Source organism: Dipodomys ordii, unplaced genomic scaffold (assembly GCF_000151885.1).
Source record: "Dipodomys ordii isolate 6190 unplaced genomic scaffold, Dord_2.0 Scaffold85, whole genome shotgun sequence".
NCBI lineage: Eukaryota > Metazoa > Chordata > Mammalia > Rodentia > Heteromyidae > Dipodomys > Dipodomys ordii.
The window spans coordinates 3482340-3506695 of NW_012267301.1; the positions used below are offsets into that span (position 1 = coordinate 3482340).

General features: G+C 37.8%; 1 protein-coding gene across 8 annotated transcripts in view; it reads left to right on the forward strand.

The window, feature by feature from the left end:
- Positions 1 to 18590, forward strand: part of Csnk1a1 (casein kinase 1, alpha 1) — a 47818-nt gene extending 29228 nt beyond the window's left edge. For 2 of the 8 annotated variants that reach the window (XM_013025552.1, XM_013025554.1), the window contains 7 exons: positions 3206 to 3345; positions 4117 to 4195; positions 4865 to 4939; positions 6699 to 6805; positions 8170 to 8318; positions 10076 to 12293; positions 14099 to 14476. In XM_013025552.1, coding sequence (XP_012881006.1) covers positions 3206 to 3345; positions 4117 to 4195; positions 4865 to 4939; positions 6699 to 6805; positions 8170 to 8318; positions 10076 to 10110 — 585 coding nt within the window. In that variant the 3' untranslated portion in view covers positions 10111 to 12293; positions 14099 to 14476. Of the gene's footprint in view, positions 1 to 3205; positions 3346 to 4116; positions 4196 to 4864; positions 4940 to 6698; positions 6806 to 8169; positions 8324 to 10075; positions 12294 to 14098; positions 14477 to 16095 lie in introns of those variants that run through there. The other 6 variants (XM_013025547.1, XM_013025550.1, XM_013025551.1 and 3 more) reach the window with 4 other exon arrangements.
- Positions 18591 to 24356: the final 5766 nt, after the last annotated feature.

The window sequence follows — 24356 nt, forward strand, 5'->3', positions numbered from 1 at the left end:
TGGAGCTGTGGCTCAAGTGGTAGAGTGCTAGCCTTGAGCTGAAGAGCTGAGGGACAGCGCCCAGGCCCAGAGTTCAGGCCCCACAACCGGACCCAAAAAAGAAAAGAAAAGAAATTCAGTTCTTTTTATAACTGAATGTACTACTTTATAACAAAATATCTTCTACTGTACCTAAATTTTGTTGAGGAATGAGAACAGATGGGTGTTGTAAGGCCATTTAAATTTTCTGAACTTTTGAGCCCTCACTTCTATTTACCCATTCATTCACAGCTTTTCTTATAATTTGTAGCATAACCATTTAATAATTTATGTGGAAATTTATATTAAAATTTTGAACACTTTAGTTTGTGAGGTAAAACTAACCTTACTCCTTTTGGAAAGACAAGGAAATATCACCCCTGATTAGGAGAACAATTGCTCTAAGTACTAAAAATGTAATTGTATTTTAGTACCAGTACCAAAACTTGAACTCAGATCTACACACTAGCATTTTTGCTCATAGCTGGCACTTTCCCACTTGACCTCCATCTCCCGTACAGCTTTTTTTGCTGGTTAATTGGGAATGGAGTCGCTCAGACTTTTCTGCCTTGAACTACTCTGCCTTCATGAATAACTAGGGTTGCAGGTAGGAGCAATCCCCACCCCCACGACAGCAATATGTTCCTGGGAAAAATGATCTCAATTTATCAGATGTTATTAACTCATAATATCTATATACTTTGGTGGAAATAGGACTGCATTCTTTAAAAGAAGCACAAATCTTGTAAGTCTATGAAAAAGTAGTTTGACCCACCAAATAAATATGCCTCTGTGCATATGCAAACCTTGTTTAATACTGATTGTCCTCATTTGGTTCTGCCTTTTTACATCTTCACTGTGTTTTGTACCCTTGGTATCACATATTTAAAGTAAACACACTTCTGTTACATGCTTATGTTAGTTTTAACTTGTACACAGCTATAGCTACTAAAGAAGTTTGATAGGTATCTGGAGGTTAATAACATCTTTAAGTAGTTAAAAAAAAATTTTTTTATTTCAAGTGGTTTTCCTCTCAGTTGTTTGCCGAATGTAAGAATGCCTTTCTTGAAATGATTTCCTGATTTATATTCAAGTTTTATAAGAGAAGATTCTTATTTTTAGGAATTTCTAAATTGACTAATTCATTTTAAGGTTTGGTTTTACATTGAATATTAACATGCTTAGGAAGATAGTATTTATATTTTCTGGGTTTTTTCTTTATTTTTATTTTTGGTTGGTTGTGTGGCTTGAACTCTGGGACTGGGCTCTGTCCATGAGCTCTTCAGCTCAAGGTGAGCATGCTCTACCACTTGAGCCACAGCACCACTTCCAGTTTTCTGGTGGTTAATTGAAGATAAGAGTCTCATGGACTTTCATGCCTGGGCTGGCTTTGAACCACAATCCTTAGATCTTAGCCTCCTGAGTAGCTAGGTTACAGGCATGAGCCATCAGCACCCAGCTTTTTTGTTTCTTTTTAAATGTTATATCCAACTTAGAAGTGAAAGAACTGTAGTGATAGTTTCTTTAAACCAATCTTCAATGGTGAGAAAAATGCCTGGTTATTGAGATACAAGTGGAGCTATAGATTTGAAAGAAACTCACATGTAATCTTTTCAAAGCTGTTCCCTTTTAAAATACTAATGGGAGCAATCCCATAAAATATCCCTACAGGAAATTTAAAGCTTTAGGCTGAATATCCTTTTGCAATTTTTTTTGTTTTCAATATAATTTCAGAATTCTTAATCATAATTTTTTTTGCTTAACAAGTGGTTTTTGCTCACTTATTATATATTGCACTGGTTTACACATTGAGAAATTTACAGTGTGAGTTTTCTGTTAGTACTTCATAAAACTAATTGTCCATTATTCCTAAAATAACTTGATTGCTTAGAAAGAGAGTTTGAGTTTGAACTTTCCTTATCTAATACATTCTACTAAGAATTTCTGTTCTTAGAGTAGACCAAATAAAAATACTTTATTGTTGGCCTGGTTCTAAGTCCATTGTTACCATATAGAAGTAGTTCATATTGCCTGACTGAATTAGGTATTATTTATCCTCATCCTCCTTAAGAGAGATCAGAACTTATAAACCTAAATCCATAACTTGGCTTATTTTTTTTAAATCATTACATGATGTGTTAGGTAAATAATAAGTTGTGGCAGAAGATTTCCAATAGCCTAATGAAGAGAAGAATCATTAAACTTAGGCATAGCTAGCAAAGAAACAGTAGTCTAGGGCCATATTCATATAATCGGGCCACCTAAACCTGTCCAGCTTGATCCTCATTACAAATAAAACTTTAATACAACATGTAATAAGGTTGGGTTTTTTATTTGTTTGTTTTTAGTTGAAAATAGAGGGGTTACTAAGAAAAATTTAGCTAGGTTACAAGGATTCTCTTCCCTTGGTACAATGTAGATAAAACTACTATTTTGTTATAAAGTGCAAATTTTGTTTTAACTTGCTGATTTAAACTGCTAGTTTATAAGCTACCTTAATTTAAATGCTCCTTGGTTTTTTCTAGATTTTTCCAGAAGTTCAGCTGAATCACATCAGTACAAAATAATAAAATGTAATGCCAAATGCTTCATTAAGTTATTTTTTTAAGCCCTGATTTTATTGGCGATATCAGACTTTTAGGTTTCTGTTAATTTAAATGATAGGATTTTGTTATGCTAAAGAGCCCTTGGTAGGAAGGAAATTCAATATAGCTTTTGTGTAGATTCTGAAACACCATTCTTGTTTACCAGTAGTGACAAAGTGTCAGATTTCATTATGTCAGACAGCGTTCTTGACAACTTTGTTGTCAGGCATATGCACATTTCTCCACTTAAAAACAGCTTAAGTGGTAGAGTGCTTGCCTTGAGCTGAAGAGCTGAGGGACAGCGCCCAGGCCCAGAGTTCAAGCCCCACGACCAAAAAAAAAAAAAACATAGGCTCAGAGTGTATAATGGTAGGCCTATGAAATGCAAATAACAAAGATAAAACAGCAAGACTTAACTGTGTGTTTTACTTGCTTACTGATGAGTAGTAAAAACTATTGTGTTGAATCTTGATTATCTTGTTCTACTTATAATACTTTATTTTGATATAGTTGAATACATAGGATACATGCCATTTAATAAATAAGAAAAAGATTTATTGCACAGGCTAGAAACCTAATGGCTCTTTATTTCTCTTTTAAAGTTATTCCTTATTGATTTTGGTTTGGCCAAAAAGTACAGAGACAACAGGACAAGGCAACACATACCATACAGAGAAGATAAAAACCTCACTGGCACTGCACGATATGCTAGTATCAACGCACATCTTGGTATTGAGCAGAGGTGAGTTTGAAAACATTTATTAGTTTTTTGCAATGCCTAAGAATGTCTCTTCTTTTGGCTGAGGATTTGAAGGATGACTATTAATTGTTTTACTGCTTAGAAGCCAATTAAATGAGGTCCTTTGTTTTCTCCTTGAAGGTTGTCTCTTTGAAATAGTGTGTCATGAAAAGTTAGAAAAAGAGTAAATGCTGTGGTGACAATTTTTCATTAGCCTCACTTCTTGTTACTTTTCCAGGTCTTTTTTGTTTTAAAGGGATAATAGTACATTTTGTTTTTCTTTTTGGCAGTTGTAGGGTTTGAATTCAGGGCCTGGGCTCTGTCCCTGAGCTCTTTTGCTCAAGGCTAGTACTCTGATACTTTAAGCCATATAGCTCCTTTTCTGTCTTTTGGATTTTGTGGGGTTGTTTTTTTGTTTTTGTTTTGCGGTTGTAGGGCTTGAACTCTGGGCACTCTGGGCCTGGATGCTATCCTTGAGCTCTTCAGCTCAAGGTGAGCATTCTACCACTTGAGCCACAGCGCCACTTCCAGTTTTCTGGTGGTTAATTGGAGAGTCTCATGGACTTTCCTGCCCAAACTGGCTTTGAACCAGATCTGTTTCCTGAGTAGCTAGGATTACAGGCGTGAGCCACCAGTACCCAGCTTTAAAAGTACATTCTTGCATAAGACATCAAATAAGTCTCTTATCTTCATACGGGAACTATTTTTTTCCTGTGTATAATATTGACTTTTGTTTCCATAAGTGAGTTATTAAAAGGACATTCTCTCTTCTAGTCGCCGAGATGATATGGAATCATTAGGATATGTCTTGATGTATTTTAATAGAACCAGTCTGCCATGGCAAGGACTAAAGGTAAATCAGACTCAGATTACTAGGATTTTGTTTTAGTTTATTATGTATTTGGGGTCAGGGTTGGGGGGATGAACTCAGACAGGTGCTGTCCTGAAGCTTCATTTGCTCAAGGCTAGCACTCTACTACTTGAGCTGCAGCTCTGTTTTGATTTTTTATTTTTTTGAGTAGTTTATTAGAAATGATCATCTCATGGACTTTCCTGCCAGGGCTGACTTAAGTCATGATCCTTAGATCTCAGCTTCCTAAGTAACTAGGATTACAGGTGTGAGACACCAGTGCCCTGGGCCTTCTAGTTTTTTAATTTTTGTGATTAATTAGAGATGAGTCAATTTGTGGAAAATGTGTTCATTGAGTGGTACTAATTTGTACAATTGTTGGAACATTTTGTTTTTACTAACAAGAACTTTTGCTGTTTTAGTATTTGTTAATAAATCTTTATGATACAGAATTTAGTAGCTGTTTTTAAAAGCCTATTAGTCCTTTAAAGGAAAAAGCAATTCTTGAATGGCTGTACTGTTCTTGTGCAGATAAGTGTTATTCAATATGAATTTGTCCTTTTTTAACTCATCTTGAGTCACTAGTAGGGTATTATTTGTATATACAATTAAACTATTAAGGTTTTTCTCCATAGTACTTATGGGATCTTTATGTTTAATTATTTTCTTCAGGCTGCAACAAAGAAACAAAAATATGAAAAGATTAGTGAAAAGAAGATGTCTACTCCTGTTGAAGTTTTATGTAAGGTAAATATGCTTAAGGAGTAATACTTTTTTAAGTTTTAAGTTTTGATTGTTTTTATGTCTTTGGTTTGTTTTGTAATCTGTTTAAAAAATTAACAGCAGATAAACTTTTTGAAAGAAATTTATTCATCTATAGGAAAAAATAAATATTCTTGACTGTAAATATGGTTGAAATGGTACAACACTTGCAAATGCAAGTCCAAATCATATATTGGGGAGGGGAGTTTGGGAGAAGAGAGAGAGGAATCCAAGTTGGGCATAGTAGTACAGTTTTCTCTGGAACCTGAAATAGGAATATTCTCAGAAAGCAGAGGAGGGGAGAAAGGATGGAAGGGTACATATAAAGAAGAGTATAGAGTGGTCCCAAATAGCAGTTTTCCAATAACAGAAAAATACAGAAGTCAGTTTGAGTCAGTCTCATTTATCAGAAATCTCAAGGTTCATTGAAAGGCAAGTAGCTTTAGAATGGAGACATATTTGGATCCTAATAAATACTTATTATCTATCTCCTCCTTTGAAAGAGAGTTAAATGCTAGGTTTGGTACAACATGCCTATTTCACAATATTTGAGCTCAGGGACAGCTAGGCTTGTAAAAGGAAACCTTGTCTTAGAAAGAGAGACAAGGAGCCAGGTGCCCATGGCTCACTCCTGTAATCCTAGCTACTCAGGAGGTTGAGATCTGAGGATCCATGGTTCAAAGCCAGTCCAGGCAGGAAAAGTCCTGAGACTCTTATCTCCAGTTAACCACCAGAAAACTGGAATTGGATCAGTGGCTCAAGTGGTAGAACACTAGCCTTGGTGAAGAGCTCAGACCCAGAGTTTAAGAGGGAGGGGCCGGTGGGCCGGTCACTAACTAGTAGCTAATGCCTTTATCCTAGCTACTTGAGACTGAGATCTAAGGATCCTGTTTTGAAGCCATCCCAGGCAGGAAAGCCTATGAAACTCCTATTTCTAATATCTGGCTCAAAAAGCCAGAAGTAGAGCTGTGGTTCAAGTAGTAGAGTGTTAGCCTTGAGCACAAAAGCTCAGGGACAAGGCTCAGTCCCTAAGTTCAAGCCTTAGGGCCTGCACAGGTTAAAAAAGACAGGGGAAGAAGGAAAAATGTACATGTGGGCCTTTGAGTTAAGCCAGTCTAGTCTCACTGACTTTCCTGCCGGAGCTGGCTTTCAACCACGATCCTCTGTTCTCAGCCTCCTGAGTAGCTAGGAGTACAGGTGTGAGCCACCAGCACCTGGCCTGTGAGTGAGACTTAACCTCCAGTAAACCCACCAGAACACAAGAAGAAGAGCTGTGGCTCAGCATGGTAGAGCACTATCCTTGAGTAAAAAACCTTAGGGACAGCGCCCAGGCCCTGAGTTCAAGCCTCAAGATGGGCAACAACAACAAAAAACAACCCACCTTCAGAGTGTAGCAGTACTATGCCCCATTCTTTGTGACAAAGTTTGATTACAACTCTCCGTCTTGCCTTTGCCTTCAAATGATTATAGTACTATACAGTAAACTAAAAACTGGTCTATCTGAATTATGCCGGGAGCACATTGCTATAAGACAAGGTTAGGTCTGTCTTCTATGAAGGTGTTGCATATACTGAGGTGAGTAGGATGATGAAATTTTAATTAAATCACACAATTATTTTGTTACCTTTATGCTAAGTATTAAAACACCCTACTGAGTTACATTTTATTTGCTTGTCACTACTTTTATTTTCCTGTCTCAAAAAAAGATTTCATTTGTTACTCTGTTTCTACACTGAACCTTTAGGGGTTTCCTGCAGAATTTGCCATGTACTTAAACTATTGTCGTGGACTGCGCTTCGAGGAAGCCCCGGATTACATGTACCTGAGGCAGCTATTTCGCATCCTTTTCAGGTCTGTCTTTATCAACTGTTTTTAATGACTAAATTCTAGTAAAGGAAATTGCTTAGATCTACTGAATTTATCTGTTCGATAATTAAAGAATGTCTGGTATAAATAAAAATCCTAAATAACAGTTACTTGATATTGTCATTATCCAGGAGTACAAATTTGCTTGAGATGGCTTTGATTTGAGCTACATAGATAGATCTTTTTTGGGGCTGGGAAGGTAGCTCAGTGGTAGAGTGCTTGCCTCGCATGCATGAGGCCCTGGGTTCAATTCCTCAGCACCACATAAAACAGAAAAGGCCGGAAGTGGTGCTGTGGCTCAAGTGGTAGAGTGCTTAGCCTTGAGCTAAAGAGCTCAGGGACTCCGCCCAGGTCCAGAGTTAAGGCCCCAGGACCGACAAAAAAAAAAGAAGAAAAAGAAAAACCTTTTTCCAAAATAGTTGTGATTCAGTTTAGATGATAGATCTTTCTAGTCCTGGTACAAAACCGTTTAGTACCAACTGTTAGATTGTATGTGGTAGAAAGAATTAAAAGAATCCTTTAGTACCAGAAAATGTGTCCCAGAGGACTACCAGCCCCAACATCTCTTTCTTAATTTCTAGTTTCATAATTAAAACTTCCAGTTTCTTATCTACTCTTGCTTGTAGGAAATATTTGTTAAGAATATCCTCCTGATATTTGACAGCTTGACTTCCGGTTCTAGTTCTTGCTGTCTTTTCATTCCTTGCCCTTTCAGGGAAATTGCAAAGTGGCCTATATTTGGAAATAGAAACATGTTTCTGCCGGGGAGAGGGTGAAAGGGGCACATGGATGGAAGGAGAAAGGGTGAACAAATGCCATCATTCTATTTGACATACATTATGCAACAAGTGAACTTTAGGATAGGGATAGGTTGGGGAAAATGAGGGAGAACAATGGGAAGGGGTGACATTGACCAAGAAACATTGTACTCAGGCCCTGACTTGTCACCTCTTTGTACAACTGTTGAATAATAAAATAAATCAAAGTGACCTGTATTTGAAAAGACCAGAGTGGTAACATCATTTTTCCTTGATCATAACATGTAAAAATTGGAATTAATTCACTTGAGTGGTTTAAAAAGAAAAGGTTATCTATAGGGTGAGAATTTTTATAAGCTACCAGACTTGAAAAAAGGTGGTCATGTTCTAAAGGAATGCCCTCAGTGGAGGGGAGACAGCACCACCTACCTATACCTAGGAATGCCAGACTCTTGGGTTCAAACTGCATTTCCCTACCCCACCCCCAGAAAAAAATGAGAAGGGATTCATTCATTCACTATCTTTAAAAGTATGTCATGTTTTTAGTTAGACACAGTTTTGAAGGATTACATAATTTTTTTTATTTTCCAGGACCCTGAACCACCAATATGACTACACATTTGATTGGACAATGTTAAAGCAGAAAGCCGCACAGCAGGCAGCCTCTTCCAGTGGGCAGGGTCAGCAGGCCCAAACCCCCACAGGCAAGCAAACTGACAAAACCAAGAGTAACATGAAAGGTTAGTAGCCAAGAACCAAGTGACGTTACAGGGAAAAAATTAAATACAAATTGGGTAATTCATTCATTTTTTTAACAGTGTTAGATCAAGGAGGTGGTTTTTAAAATACTTTTAAAAAATTGGCTGTATGGTTTAAAAAAAAAAAAGACGTCCTTGGAAAATTTGACTACTAACTTTAAACCCAAATGTCCTTGTTCATATATATATGTATATATATTTGTATATACATATATGTGTGTATATTATTATATCATTTCTCTTGGGATTTTGGGTCATTTTAATAACTGCATCTTTTTTACTCATTCATTAACCCTTTCCAAAATAAATATTTGGTGTTGGGAATATGGTATTATCAATCAATCCAAAATCCTAGACCTAACACTTGTTGATTTTTAATGAATTTAGTTAAGCCATGGTATTTTGACTTTCTTTCAGACTAACAATGTTGAGGGTTTTTCCTTTCTGTTGGGTTTTTTTTTTTTTGCATGTTAATGCTTTAGTATTTTAAATGAGTAATTGTGAGTGTGATCTAATTTCAAGAGGTGAGTCTGGCATTGTCCCCAAATGTTTGTATCTTCTCCATTGCAGGGAATCTCATTCATAGACGATCATTATAACTGCAAAAATCAGCCTATTGTTTTTGATCCTAAAGTTAATCTTTTACTTCTTAGTTTAACTACAAAAAAAAAGTTGATTTCGAAATGATTTCTTTGAATTTCGGCTTTATTTTGAAATACATTGCAAACACCAAGCTATACTGGTTCAATATGGGATTGATGTATATAGTTAATCCTTGCAAATTGAAGATAACTGGGGCAAATGCCATTAAACTGCTAGTCTGTTTTCTTTCTCTGGCAGTTGTAATATTTCTAAGGAGTAGAACTGTTAGGGAACAGCTCCATTCTTAACCACTGTTGCCATACAGTTCAACTCCCATTTTCACGTTTCTGCTTCTCTTTTCCCCTTTCTGGGGCTTTACTTCCTAATACCTGCCTGCTTTGTGCAAGTGGTGGGCAGGTAAGGTTTTGATTTTGTTTCTAAGTATTTAATTTCTGAATGACTGCTTTAGTCTGAACTTGGTCTTTATAGATTAATTTTTGGTATATATTTTTAATGTATTACAATTTAAGAATAGAAGATCTCAGGATCTTTTCACAAAATATAATTAACTGATGCTATCCTCATCCCAGCAGCTCATCTATTCGGAATGAAGTTGATAACTCTCTTCCACATTTCTGTGTTTAGGGATAATTCAGAGTTAATCTTTAATATAGGAGGAGGGGTTTCTTAGAAGATTAGGCTTTAATCTTAGAGCAAACACTAATGCTTTCCAGTGTTCTGCCTCTGCATCTAAATTGGAATTTAATTTTCACTCTTGATTGTTTTAATCATTGTATAACTTAGTATAGTGCCAAAAAGCTCATCATGAGGTATAATGTTACTGAGAAAATATTCCCACAATCTAGATAACACAAAAGAGAGTCTCAAACCTCAAGACTTCTTGTTAACTGGACACGTACATAGTTCATTTGATTTTTTTTCATAAAATGAAAATAACTTTTGCCTAAAGCTAGCTGGGATAATAGGATTGTCATGAGTTGCAGTTTCTAGAGCTAAAATTAGATTGAAATCTCATCTGTCTTAGAACATCTTACTTCAGGCACTCAGCAGCCTTCAGAAAGAATTATGAAGTTTCATTGTTGATTTACTATGTGTGTCTTAATAAACAAGCAGAATTTTTATCCTGCCTTATTTAGGTCTTAAAGATGAGAAGTTGGATCCACTGAGTTAGAATGTTCCCTTGAAAAAGAAAAATTGTAATTAAACATAAGTTTGATCCTTATTTTTGCATTGTACCTATTTTTTTTATAAAAGTAACTTGAAATGTTATAATATCTAATTACATATGACACAGGGCTGTTAAAAATTACTACATGAACATGGACTTGTATAGTTCTGAAAAATTAGATTTTTTTCAGCACATAATTACCTGTCATTGACTACTCTCAAAGATGGATGTCCAAGGCATGCGTGCTTGTAGTTCCATTTACTTAGGAGGCTGAGGCAGGTAGATCATTTGACCCTGGGAGTTGAAGGCCAGTCTGGGAAATCTGTGGGGACACCTACATATAAACCCTCATCTCAAAAAAAAAAGAGAAATAGATGAATTACTCTACATTTTTACTAAAGTATTGCTTGCTGCTGAAATAAGCCACTCTACAGAATGCCAGCAGTAAAACGGTTTCTACTCTGGTGTCTTGAAAACTTTTTTTTTGGTAATGTATCTAAGTTAGTGCTCAGCTATCCTGGTAAGCTGAGATAGAAGATCCTGAGTCCAGTATCTAAGAAAGGCTATATAAAAAAGCATGTTTTCTTTGTATCTGCATTTGTGATAACAACAGTATATTACATTTTCCTAGTTCTTTAATCTCTGTAATGTCCACTTAGCAAGTGTGAGGCGAAGAAATAAAATAATTTTTAAAATGTGTTTGTGTGTGTGTGTATATATGTATATATACACACAGACATACATATGTATACTTTCTTCCTTCAAAAATTAAGGAATCTTAACAATGCACTCTATTCACAGATTGGCTTATTTGGCTAATATGAGCTTTGTTACATGATAGTAGATTTTTGTCTTGATTACTTTCAATTCATTCATTTAATGTTCATTGTGATATATACTAGCTTTTCAATACCCAAGTACTATGAAATTTTACTTACTTGTTTTTATCATGTTAATTATATATATAATTCATACTTAGCCACTGTTCTAGATCTATTCCCTTTTCTTTACATGCCAAGTACTTTCAGCCACTTTTCAGGATTGAGGGCAGGCTCAACTGGTAAAGCACCAGTCTAGCAAGCACAGACTCTGAGTTGAATTGGGGAGCAGGGGGGAGGTAGAGAAATCATTTTAGACATTTAGAATCCAGTTATGGTCAAATGCTGATGCTCATGCCTATAAACCCTAGCTACTTAGGAGGCTGAAATCTGAGGCTCACAGTTTGAAGCTAGCCTAACATTAAAAGTTCAGGCGACTTTAATAAAAAGTTCAATTAATAGGCAAAAAGCCAGAAGTAGAGGTGTGATTCAAGTGATAGAGCACCAACGTTCAGCAAAAAGGCCAAGCAAGAATGAAAAGCCCTGAGTTCAAGCTCCAGTGCATGCATGCAAACAAATCTAGTTAATGGTGGAACATAAGAGATTGATGCTGGTGGACTGTGAGTTCAAGGCAACCTAGGTCTTCATGAGACTGTCTCAAAAAAAGAATAAACTAATTTCTTTAGTTGTTGTCAAGGTCAGGGGAGAATTTCAGGAACACTAAAGCCAAAGACAAATCCTCACATAGTAATTCTACACTTTGCTACTGTCACCAACTTGCTCACCATCCCAGCCAGTGTATTAACTACCCTGAGTGGATGTCAAAATTATTGGCATAAAAAAAGATTAGAAATATTTTCCCATCTTTTCATATCTATGGTCTTCCTCTAATTACCTGCCAGTGTTTATGTGGCTTCACCTAGCATTTATGTCAAGCTTAATTTTTTCTGATCTCAATAATTGCTGCCGGGAACATACCTGATAGTCAGCAGCATACTCAGATCATAGGGAAACACCTTAACGTACTTGGGAGAGACTGGTCTGTTCGGAGAAGTATCAGGATACCACGTCTTGCTGAAATCTTGACTTTGTGGCAGCTTTTAATTTAACTATGGACAGTAAAGCTGGAGAGAGAAATGATTCAACAGGAAATGAAGATTGAGAGTCCAAGAGTTGATTTGAGGTGATCTGGAGCCTGTGTTTTCAAACTTGCTGCACCTGTAAGAACTTTTCAGCTTGTCAAATTGTCTGGATGATACGACTTGACAGCTGTCAGAGAACCCAGAAGTATAACTGTTGCTGTGCCTCCCTGCTCTACAGACATAATACAGACCATCTACCAGTTGGAGAAGGATTCATTTGGAACAGGTATTTTATTTTGTTATTTTGTGTGTGTGTTTGCCAGGCCTGGGCTTGAACTCAGGGTCTGGACACCATCCCTGAGCTTCTTTGGCTCAGCTTCTTTGAGCCACAGTGCCACTTCTCCAGCTCTTTCTCGGTTTATTGGAAATAAAAGTCTCAGACTTTGCTGCCCAGGCTACCTTCAAACTGCAATCCCTAGATTTTATCCTCCTGAGTAGCTAGATTACAGGAGTGAGCCACCAGCACCTGTCTTGGAATAGATGTTTTAAGAATAAACAACCTAGCTAGGCACCAGTAGCTCACCTGTAATCCTAACTACTCAGGAGACTGAGATCTGAGGATCTCGATCAAAGCCATCCTGGGCAGGAAAGTCCGTATCTGTAGTTAACCACCAGAAAACCGGAAGTGGTGCTGTAGCTCAAGTGTTAGGGTGCTCGCCTTGAGCTGAAGAGCTGAGGGACAGTGCCCAGGCCCAGAATTCAAGACCCATGATCAACCAAAAGAAGAAGAAAAAAAAGAGTCAGCAACCTCCTAAATCTATTGGAGAATAAATTGTGAATAAGGCTGACAAAGTAGTTTCTTTTGGGAAGAAAGTTATTGTAAAGTTTCTGGTTGGGTGTTTGGTTATTTTTTTTTCCTTTAACTTTATATATTCTCATTCTGGTTCATGCTCCAAGCATAAGTTTTGTAATCAAAAGCCTGGTTTAGAGACTCATACCTGTAATCCTACCTACTCCAGAGGTGGAGATCTTCCAAGCTACTCAAGTGATTGAGATTGGGAGAATCTCAGTTCAAGGACAGCTTACGCAAAAATTGACCCCCACATCAACCAATTTAAAAAATGGGCATGTGGTGGTGGTATGCACTTGTCATCCCATCTACATGGGAAGGGTAAATAGGAAAATATAAATAAGGGGCTGGGAAGGTGGCTCAGTGGTAGAGTGCTTGCCTTGCAAGGCCCTGGGTTCGATTCCTCAGCACCATATAAGCAAAAAGAAAAAAGCCGGAAATGGTGCTGTGGCTCAAGTGGTAGAGTGCTAGCCTTGAGCTGAAGAGCTGAGGGACAGCGCCCTGGCCCAGAGTTCAGGCCCCAGGACTGGACCCCCCCCCAAAAAAAAAAAGGAAAATATAAATAAGAGGATTCTGTGCAGACTAGCAAAAAGAGATTCTTTCTCAAAAACAGAACAGAAAGGGACGGAGGCATGAGTCAAGCAACAGCAATTTTAAAACCTTGAGTTCAAACTACAGAATTTTATATACTACAAGATAAATAAATTTAAATGATATATAATGGATATTCAAAATGAATTTCAAATGCTCACGCCAAATTTGTAAGCCATACTGTGATATAACTTCTTTTTTTTTTTCCATTGGATACATTTGAAGTGAATTTTCAAATAAAATATACTGGGCTCCTCAAATCCTAATACTAAAAAGTGAATCTTTTCTATTGAAAGATAGAGAACATTGTTGTTTGGGTTGGTTTTTGCTTTTTTATCTGTCATGGGTCTTGAACTCTGGGCCTGGGTGTTGTCCCTGAGCTAACTCTCTATCACTTCCACAGCCCCACTTCCAGTTTTCTGGAGATAAGAGTCTCAGGGACTTTCCTGCCTGGGCTGGCTTTGAACTGTGTTCCTCAGATCACAGCCTCCTGAGTAGCTAGGATTACAGGCGTAAACCACCAGCGCCGGGCTTTTTTTTTCTTTAAAGCACTTTTTCCTGGTTGAAAATTGGGAAAAAAATTTAAATGTAACTGTTAACTCCTAATAACACATTGATTCTCCAACTTCTCCCCCACTCTCTCTTTTTAGGAACAATAGGATTTATGATATGACTGAAGTTGCATTCTTGAACTTTTTGAAGTCCCAAGATACCATTCTTTCTGCAAGATAGAAGTCAAAGACTAAAGCACACTGGGGAGAAGAATGATTATTAATACTTGAAGATTGAATCTTGAATATTTGCTGAACATGTCAAGCCTTTTGCTTCTTCAATAACATTGTAGGACAGTGAAGTATTCTACCATTGACTCCCTGAAGAGCTAAGCTGGATTTGGCTGCTGTTTCCTACCAGGAATATTGTCAATCTGGCCTTTAACAATCCCATAATTAATTATATATATCACTAACTGACCCAACAGCTCTGAACAGATACAAGTCTTATCCAGAACTTCCCTATAATTCAAGACAGGAAAGTTTTCTAATATTTTCTTGACAATGTAACTTATTTCTTTTTTCAGTTTGTTAATGCCTGTGATTTTCACTTAAAAAACCACTTGGTGTAATAGTCAATGTAGTCATGTTATTCACTGTAATGGTAAATGATAAAACACACAGGTTCAGTAGTTGTGAAAACATGTTTTTTATTTTATTTATTTATTTATTTTTGTCAGTCATGGGGCTTGAACTCTGGGCCTGGGCGCTGTCCCTCAGCTCTTCAGCTCAAGGCAAGCGCTCTACCACTTGAGTTCAGCGCCACTTCCGGTTTTCTGGTGGTTTATTGGAGATAGGAGTCTCACGGTCTTTCCTGCCCGGCTGGCTTTGAACCGCGATCCTCAGATCTCAGTCTCCTGAGTAGCTAGGATTACAGGCGTGAGCCACCGGCGCCTGGCATGTTTTTTATTTTTTATGTAAAGATAATTGTGTATAACTTGAACCAAGTCTTAATGGGATATGGGTTATTTCTGTTTAGTTCAGTGCTTCTTTCTTGTTTCTCTTTTATTATTGAGTAGTTGTATCAAAGGGTTATAATTCCATGTCCATAACTTGCCTAGTTTCTTAACCTATAAAATTGGAGTCTACTCTCAAAATGGTTTCGATTTTTAAATTTAATGGACTTGACAGCCTTTAAATACCTATTCTTATTAGGCACCATAGAAAGAGAAGAAAAGCTTTTGAAGCTTTGTCCTCAAGGCTTAATACAATGCATTTGACTGAAGATGACTTTTCTGTCTCCAAAGAAAAAGTTCCTAGTTAACTAGTGAAAAAAATTACAAGAAATAGTATAAATAGTATTTATCATGTGACACTCAAAGAAGATGTTGTATCAAGTATTTGAGAAGAAAAAGAAGCCATGAATGATGAAAACATCTAAGGAACTTAGGAAAAAGCTGAAGTTGCAGTTAGATCTCTTGTATAAGTTTGGAATGGTTAGACAAAAGGGGCATTAATAGCAGAGCGGCTATAGGTGAGAGAAGTTTGCTTACAATATTAACAGTTCTTAAGAAAAATCATTTCTTTGCATTATACAGCAGCTCTTACTACTTTCAGGGTTCCTATATTCAAATATGCCTTTATGAAGAAGTTGTAGGGTATGCTTGTGAAATAAGAGGGACTTGTATACAATGGGGAAGGACATGAAGTAAATAAAAACAAGATATCACTTTTCATTTTTCTAACTAGTGATGAAATTTTAATCTTAATACAGCAGTGGAAATAAAGAAGTTTCAAAAGTATTTCTGTACAGAAATATAGTGCAACAACTCAGGGTTGTGCTTTGAAAACGTTACAGATTGCCATTGGTTCCTAATTTATATCAGAAATAATGTACATAAAAGTCCATGTTCATAGTAGTGACTTACTCTAGTTAGTAGATAAAGCATTTCCAAGTTTTAAAAATACCATCTAGCAAACAATTCTGTTTGAGTTCAACTTGTAATTATCTTGAGAATTCTATGTAGAGACTTTAATTCAATATAGTAAACTACTTACTCATTCTTTCTAATCAGAAAAAAATGTTTTATTTATAAATTAATGGTTTTCTAGCTCAGAATTTTAACATTGTTTTTTGTTTTGATTTTTTTGAATAGGTTTCTAAGCATGAATTGAGGAGCAAAAGAAGCAGAGCAGATGATCGGAGCAGCAATTGTTTCTCCCCAAATCTAGAAATTTTAGTTCATATGTACACTAGCCAGTGGTTATGGACAACCATTTACTTGGTGTAAAGAACTTAATTTCAGTATAAACTGGCTCCGGGCAGCATTGGTGATGCAATGTCCTGAGTTGTAGCCGCTGTAATTGTGAATATTAACTGAGATAGTGAAACATGGTGTCTGGTTTTCTATTGCATTTTTTCAAGTGGAAAAGTTAACTAAATGGTTGACACACACAAATTGGTGGAGAAATTGTGCATATGCCAATCTTTTGTTAAAACCTTTTATTTTGAACTATACTGCTTTGAGATCTCATTTCAGAAGAACGGCATGAACAGTCTTCAGCCACAGTTGTGATGGTTGTAAATGCTCACAATTGTGCGTTCTTAGGGTGTCCATCGCTGCGGTTTGCAAGTTGTTCACTTAAAACATTCTTTCAATGGTTGGCTTCTTGTTTGCAAGCCAGCTGACATGGTAGCAACCAAAGATTCCAGTGTTTGAGCATATGAAAGACTCTGCCTTGCTTACCTGTGCTAGAAATAACAGCATCTAAAGTGAAGACTTAAGAAAACTTAGTGACTACTAGATTATCCTTAGGATTCTGCATTAACTCTATAATGTTCTTGGTATTAAAAAAACAAAAAGCATATTTGTCACAGAAATTTAGTTAACATCTTGCAACTGAACATGTATGTATGTTGCTTAGATAAATGTAATCACTGTAAACATCTATATGATCGGGATTTTGTTTTTATTTTGAAATGGGAGCTTTTTTGTTTACAAGTTCATTAAAAACTAAAAACTGTTTCTGAGATTTTTTTAAGGAACAACAAAATGCCTTGCTGACTATGAAGTAAAAGTGTCCCCATATTTTGATAGATTAATTCAAGCCATTTGTTCCATGATATTCCTTTGCAAGCTGGTCAAGCTTTAGTGTGTAAATTCTCATTTTTTAATTTTTTTTTCTTTTAGTCTAAAGGGAAAAGGCATTCTTTCACTCTCTTTTTTTAATGACTAGCAGGCACAGTACTTAGTACTGCAGCTGCTGGAAATTGGCATTGTAACTTCTGCTGCCACTGATGAGCAGCTGGACTGATTTTGAAAAAGAATTAAAAGCGTTAAAGGGTTTAACTACAGAATATTTTTCTTTGAAGTACTTGTGAAATGGCTGTAAGCAGTAGACTTATCCCCTGGACAGTGTCCTCTGTGTGAAATTCAAGTGGTTGTTGACCCTATAGCCCCAACCCGCTTCTATAGGTCCCCTGTGTGTGCGTGTGTGCTTCCTCTCAGTCTTACTGTGTACTCTTTCTGATCGAAAAGAAAGGAAAACTTATTGACAATAACTCTTATCAAATAGTGTAACTTATTCATTTATAGCATGTCAGGATAAATTAAAAGAACATTTGTCTGAAAATGTTGCCAGGAGCCTATTGTGTAAATGTAGGTATTTTGTCAAATAACCTTGAAAACACTGTAAAATGATGTGTTTGGTCAGATGGTGTCGGTTCAATTTGTTTTGTTTGTTTTGTTTTTTTTTCTAAATTTGAAATCCACTTTAGCAATAATTTCATGATTGCCACATTCTGCCATTAAAGGATATGTTAGTACTATAATACTGAAGAAAACTGAGTTAAGTCTGAACTTCGGGGGTAGGCAGCTGCTTTGTTTCTTTTCTAACCATCCTGTCAGTTAAGGTATTTGTTGACAAATAAACCCTTTGATACTTTTAGCCAGAAGTCAGTCTCATAAAGCTATTTTTCAGTATAGTTTGTGTAAAATAAAACTTTCGCTTTGGTGGTAACTTTTCCTAGCTGAACTCCCTCTAGCAAGATATTTTCCAGTGCTTTTATTTACTATGCACTTAGACTATGCACTTTTTCTGAAATATTTTTGTAACACGTTTTTGTATTTTTGCCATTTGAAAAAGTTGTATGGTGTAGTTGGTTTGTAATTAAGTTGCAGATTTAAAACCGCTGTCAGCTTTGTAAATCCAGACACTGGCTTATTTTCCATCTGCAGCTGAAGCTGGAAATCCCATTGATCCTCTAGCTACCATTCATTTTCTTCACAGTTCACAAAAGAAGAATGTGAAATTCAGTGAATGTTGTTAACAATCCTGTCGGGAGATGAATCTCACTTCACCAAAATTAAATTATGTTTTTCCACTAAAATGATACAAGTTGAAGACACATCACTCTGACATTGGAAGACCTCACTACTAAAGGCTCCACAGTGGCTTATTCGGCTGAACTCTAGGTTACCCTCTTTAATTACCCATTGGGAGGGGGGGGAGTCACTCTTTTTTGTTTTTGTTGTTTTTGTTTTTGTTTTTCTTCTTTCCATTGTTGGGAGATGGCCATTCTATCTATTGTTGAATGTCTGTTTGTTTGGGGAAGGTATAACGAGAAAATAAAAAAGAATATATGAAGGGAGAGACTGGTTATCTCCTCCCAAATGCTTGTGCTTATAACTACTATAACCTACAAACAGATATTTGGAGTCATGCTTTTACAACAGTTTCCCGTCTACATATTTTTTTACTAAGGGGTTTCACTACTACTGACTGGGCCTTTCCATGTTAATAATATTAAATGTTTCAAGCAGAACATACTGTAATGCTGTAAACTTAATTCCATAACAGTAATAATAAGGATGTTAGGATATAGTGAGCAAATTTTCCCTAAAATTTGTAGACATGCCAAGAACACTTACTTTTTAGAATGAGCAATGAAGAATTTCCTAAGGCCTGGCCTAGACATTTTTTGCCCAGCTGAAAGTTAAGCAGTGCTCAATGTAGGTGAACTTGAGTTGTGGCTCCTTCCCAGCTAATCTGGAACACAGGCTTTTTTTGAGCCAAACTGGTATGTAATAATATTCTGGGTTCTTTGCCAGTTTTTAAACCGTCGTGGACATCAGACCAGGATGTGAGAAGACTCTGTGACATGTAGCAAAGGAATGTGAACAAGCAGCTTGTTCAAGGTGTGCCATCCTTAGCCCAGAGCCCTGCAGATGCCACACGAGTGCTTGTTCTGCCACCAACTCCCACCCAGGAAGCATTACTCTACTAACATGTTTTCAGTGACTTCTGGGGAGTTTTGATTTAATATAGTTCTTAACTCTGGTGGGGGTTTCATTGGTTTTTCTGTGTTAGAGATTGAACCAGGCATTATGTATACTAAGCTAGTGTTGCTGCTGAGCCATGCTTTCGAGTACTTACAAGGTTGCTAAGATGGCAGTGAACCAAATGTGAGATTAATCAAAGTAGTCTACATTTTGTTTTAATCAAAACAGTATATTGAAGCACAGTGGCTTATTCCTGAAGTGACTTAGAGACTTTTTTTTTAGGATAGTGAAAAGTAGAATGTGAAAGTAAAGCAGCCAGATAGGTGCTAGAAGCTCACACCTGTAAGCTTAGCTTGTTCAAGAGACTGATCTGAGGATCAGTGTTCAAAGCCAACATAGATGTTCAAGTCTCTGAAACGTTTCTCCAATTAACCACCAAAAACCTAGAAGTAGAGCTGTGGCTTGGATGGCTGAACTCTAACCTTGATGGGGGGGAAAAAAAAAGCTAAGTGCTAGGCCCAGCATTCAAGCCCCAATACTGGTGCATATGTGAGCACACAATTAACATACACATACAAAAAGAGTTGTCCTAGAAAACCACTAAAGGCAATGTGGTTTCAGGCCTAGGAGAAGGAAAGAAAATGAGCCTGGAATAGCATTTTGTGCCAGAAAGGTAATCTTTTTTAGGAAAATTGAATATGCATGTATTGAGCTTAAGCAGGGCAGAGCCCTACCAGGCAAATGAATGTACTGAAGTAAGCGGTGTTTTTGCTGGGGGATATTGTATTTTAGGGTTTTGCTAATACTGGAGTGTTAAGCAGGCGCTCAGCACTTCAGCCCCTCCCTCAACAGTTTTGAGATAGGCTCTCACATTCGAGGCCAGCCTTCCTTTGCTGCAATTGCTAAAGGGTATTACCACAACTGGCTTGAGAGCACTGTTGAACTAACATCCTGGCATGTTTAAATTGTGAGGGCAATCAATTGTCTCCTTAGGCCCATACCCAAAATGTAAGGAGTGGTCTTAAAGGGTAGGTGTGTATGTGCATACACATATGGGTACACATGCAATTAGTGGAGCTTGAACTTAGACATGGATACTACTGCCCTTTAACCTTTTCACTAAAGGATAGTATTACCACATGAGCCACAGCTCCACTTCAGCTGTCTGGTGGGTAATTGGGAGGTAAGAGTCATGGACGTTGCTGCCTAGGCTGGCTTTAAACTGATCCTCATATCTCAGCCCCTTGAGTAGCTAAAATTAAAGGAGTGGGCCTCCAGTGTCCAGTTTGACAAGGTAATTTGATGTGCATTTGATTAATAAATAGAAGTCCTAACGATCTTAACCTTTCTAGTCATTAATTCACATTTACAAGATGGAAACTGATTGTTCTGTATACAAAAAGTTGCCTTGTGGGGCTAGGAAGGTAGCTTAGCGGTAAGAGTGCTTGCCTAGCATGCATGAAGCCCTGGTTTCAACTCCTCAGTACCACATAGAAAAGACCAGAAGTGGCACTGTGGCTCAAGGGGTACAGTGTTAACCTTGAGCAAAAGAAGCTCAGGGACAGTGCCCAGGCCCAAGTTCAGACCCCAGGACTAGCAAAAAAAAATTTCCTGTAATAAGGTTAGACTTTGAGATGAGACAGTGATGTAAACAGTGAAGTCATAATGTGAGGTAAAGGCTAAGGCCATTAGGGAAGGTATGAATAATAATGGCCTAATGAGTCATGGAGGTGGGGTAGTGTGCTTAGTGTCTTGTGCTCTACAAGGTGGCCTTGAGACTGCTGGGGCCCACGCATTGTCCACTTGAGTGCATGAATAAAAGCTCAGTGTAACATTTTATGAATTTACTTTTCCTGATTCACTAAGCCCCTGTGTAGAACTGGGTGCTTCAGTTTCTTCTGTTACTGTCATCAGTTGAGAATGGGCCCAGAAAAATGTGCTCAGGTGCCCCAGCAAGTGCTGCAATCCAGACCCAATGCATAGAACAGCCAGTCTATCGGATTATCTCTAACAGTCCCTTTATGTAGCTGGGTGTCAGTGGCTCACATCTGCAATCCTAGCTAATCAGGAGACTGGGATCTGAGGATCGAGGTTCAAAGCCAACCCAGGCAGGAAAGTCTGATACTTCTCCAATAAACCACTCAAAACCAGAAGTGGCACAAGTGGTAGAGTGCTAGCCTTCATCTGAATAGCTGAGGGACAGTGTCCATGCCCAGAGTTCAAGCCCCATGACCACACACACACACGTGTGTGTGTGTGTGATTTTTGCTTTTCAGCTGTCAAGAAATTGAAATTAGCTATACTGTTGACTATGTCTAATAACTAGGAATAGAATGTTTTAAACAATATTTGAGCCAGGTGCTGGTAACTCATGCCTGTAACTTAGATACCCAGAAGGCCAAGAACTGAGGATCATAGTTTAAAGCCAGCCTCAATGGGATAGACCCTAAGACTTATCTCTAGGTAACCAGCAACAAGAGGTGGAGCTGTGGCTTAAGTGGTAGAGCTCTAACCTTGAGTGAAACAGCTAAGTGACAGCATGTAGACCCTGAGTTTAAGCCCCAGTGCCAGCACCCCTCCCCCCAAAAAAGTTTTACTACAGGAAACAAAATTTGATGAAGATGTTTTCAGTTGTGATTATGAATATTTACCTTTTTGGAGCATTTCCACACACCCAGTTCTGTACCAATGTGTCCAACAGAATTTCTCCCCCTTAATTCTAGAGTAGCTTGTCATTTATGGAGCAAAATGTCTTGGGTGGGTGTAAAAATGTAGCCTTTTGTCAACATTACCATATTAAGTCTGCATTGTTAGTGGTTCAGAGAAAGAAAATGGTTCAAATAACTGTTAGAAACAATGTGTGTGGGATTCAGGCAGGGAGCCATTCTCTGTTATTGGACAGTGGCACCCAACTTGATAAAGTGCTGTGTTAGATATTTGGGACTGGAAAAAAGGGAGAGGGCAATCGTTATTTTTAGAAACTGCTTTTGACAGTTGCTAAGCAAATGTTTTTAAGTGCAGAGCTGATTTGCACTATACAAACATGGCCCTATTAAGTGTAATGTTTTAGTCTAGATTTAGGCAGTAGCACTGGTAAATTAGCCCCTATCGTTTGGTGTGTGTGCTACCAGAATATGTGAACATAAATATAATTTTTGTTTAAAAATCATGGCAGGGGTGTCATTTTGATGTTTCCACATATGTGCAAATATGTTTGTACAACTTACCCTTTCATCACCCCCCTACCCTTTAATCATTCTCACCTTGCCGCCTGCAAAGTGGTAACTATGTAAGCTCTTTTGAGTTTTATATGACTGCGTGGAGGGTTTGTTGAGTTTGGGGTATTTTGTGTGTGTGTGTGTGTGTGTGTGTGTGTGTGTGTGTGTGTGCCAGTACTGGAGCTTGAATTCAGGGCCTTGGACTTTCACTTGGCTTTTTCATTCATGGCTTGATTTCTGTCATTAGAGCCACACCTGCAGTGCTGGCATGGAAACTGGTGTGTATACAGGGCAAGAGCACTGGCACGCAGCTTGGTTTGGGTTTGTTGTTGGTTGATTTTGGATGAGGTCTTGGCTGTGTTGCCTGGACTATTCTCTAACTCCTCTCATCTTGCTCACCCTGCTGAGTAGCTAGGACTCCAAGTGCATACTGCAGAGTCCATCTATTTTTTTCAGCCTGTGTTCAAGATGGCAGATTCATAGGGACTGATTTTTCAGATTAGCAATTAAGGAGCACTTACCAGGTCTCGGGCAGGTACTGCGTTGCTCCCTAGGAATTCGAAGACAGCATTTCATGAGACTGCAATGGGGGGTGGGGGGAGGCATTAACAAAATGCATATGAAGCTGGCTCACGCCTATAATCCTAGCTACTTGGGAGGCTGAGATCTGGGATTGCAGTTCAAAATCAGCCTAGGCAGGAAAGTCCGTGAGACACTTAAATTAACCACCAGAAAACTGGAAATGATGCTATGGCTCAAAGTGGTAGAGCACTAGCCTTGAGCAAAAACAAAAAAAAAAAAAAAACACTCAAGGACAGCACCCAAAGCCTTGAGTTCAAGCCCACAACCAACAACAACAAAGTACATGATAATAACATAGCATATTGAGACCAGAAAAAAGTCTTCATGGGATTGCATCTGTAGAGATGAGTTGATTTCATCAGGCACTGGAGACTGTCTTTGTCTTGAGAAACTGATCTTGGAGGAATGATAGCACATCTATCTACCTGAGTGATTTCAGCCAATAGTTTTTCTGTTCCTTGCTTCAACTTGGAGCCAAATGAGGGCAAAGGAGGTTAAGTGCCCCCTACCCCATGATAGTGTAAAATGTTCACCAAGAAGTGAAATATGACCTACTTAGGCTAAAAGGCAAAGTCCCAACCTCCCACGTCTCCTAGCTAGTAACAGTTTTATTAGCCTGTAAGTCACCACTCTCAAGGGCATAGGAGCATTAAAATAGATTGCAATTGACCTCCTAGAGAAATGCTAAAATGAGGGGAAAGCCAAGCACAACTGTAAGCCCAATGTTGGGGAAAGTTTTCTAAGCAGTAGAAATCCCAAGCATGGGAAATTGACTCATCAATTTCCTGAGGACTCGTAGGGAGCCAGGAGACAATTCTCTTCATCTCCCACCATGTCTGGCCTCTACAGTTTCATGGAAGTACAATAACCTGAAAAATGTGATAAGGGAGTTCTGTTATAGAGGAAAGTGTTAGGTTTTAAGGCTTCTCATCTGTCCATATTGGATAAATCTATTTTAATATCTTCAGGTAACATTTGATTTTTTTCTTCAACATTTAAAATCAAACTTGGCTTCATGCTTGTCATGCAAAACTATACTAAACTGTACCCCTCACCTGTCTATCTTGGATTTATAACTAGATATTAGGAAGGGAAGTACATTGATTTTAAGTGACAACCATAGCCACATTTAAACATGTATTGTCACCTAGGAAAATATTAAACCTAGAGGGCTTTTGCTGCTTGCAAAGTCTGGAGATATGACACCCAATAGTATCTTTATAACTATTGGTATGAAAACACAGATGCATGGAAAGTAAAAAAGACCACTGAATGGTGTGTGTGTGTGTGTGTGTGTGTGTGTGTGTGTGTGTTTGATAGTCGTGGGGCCTGAAC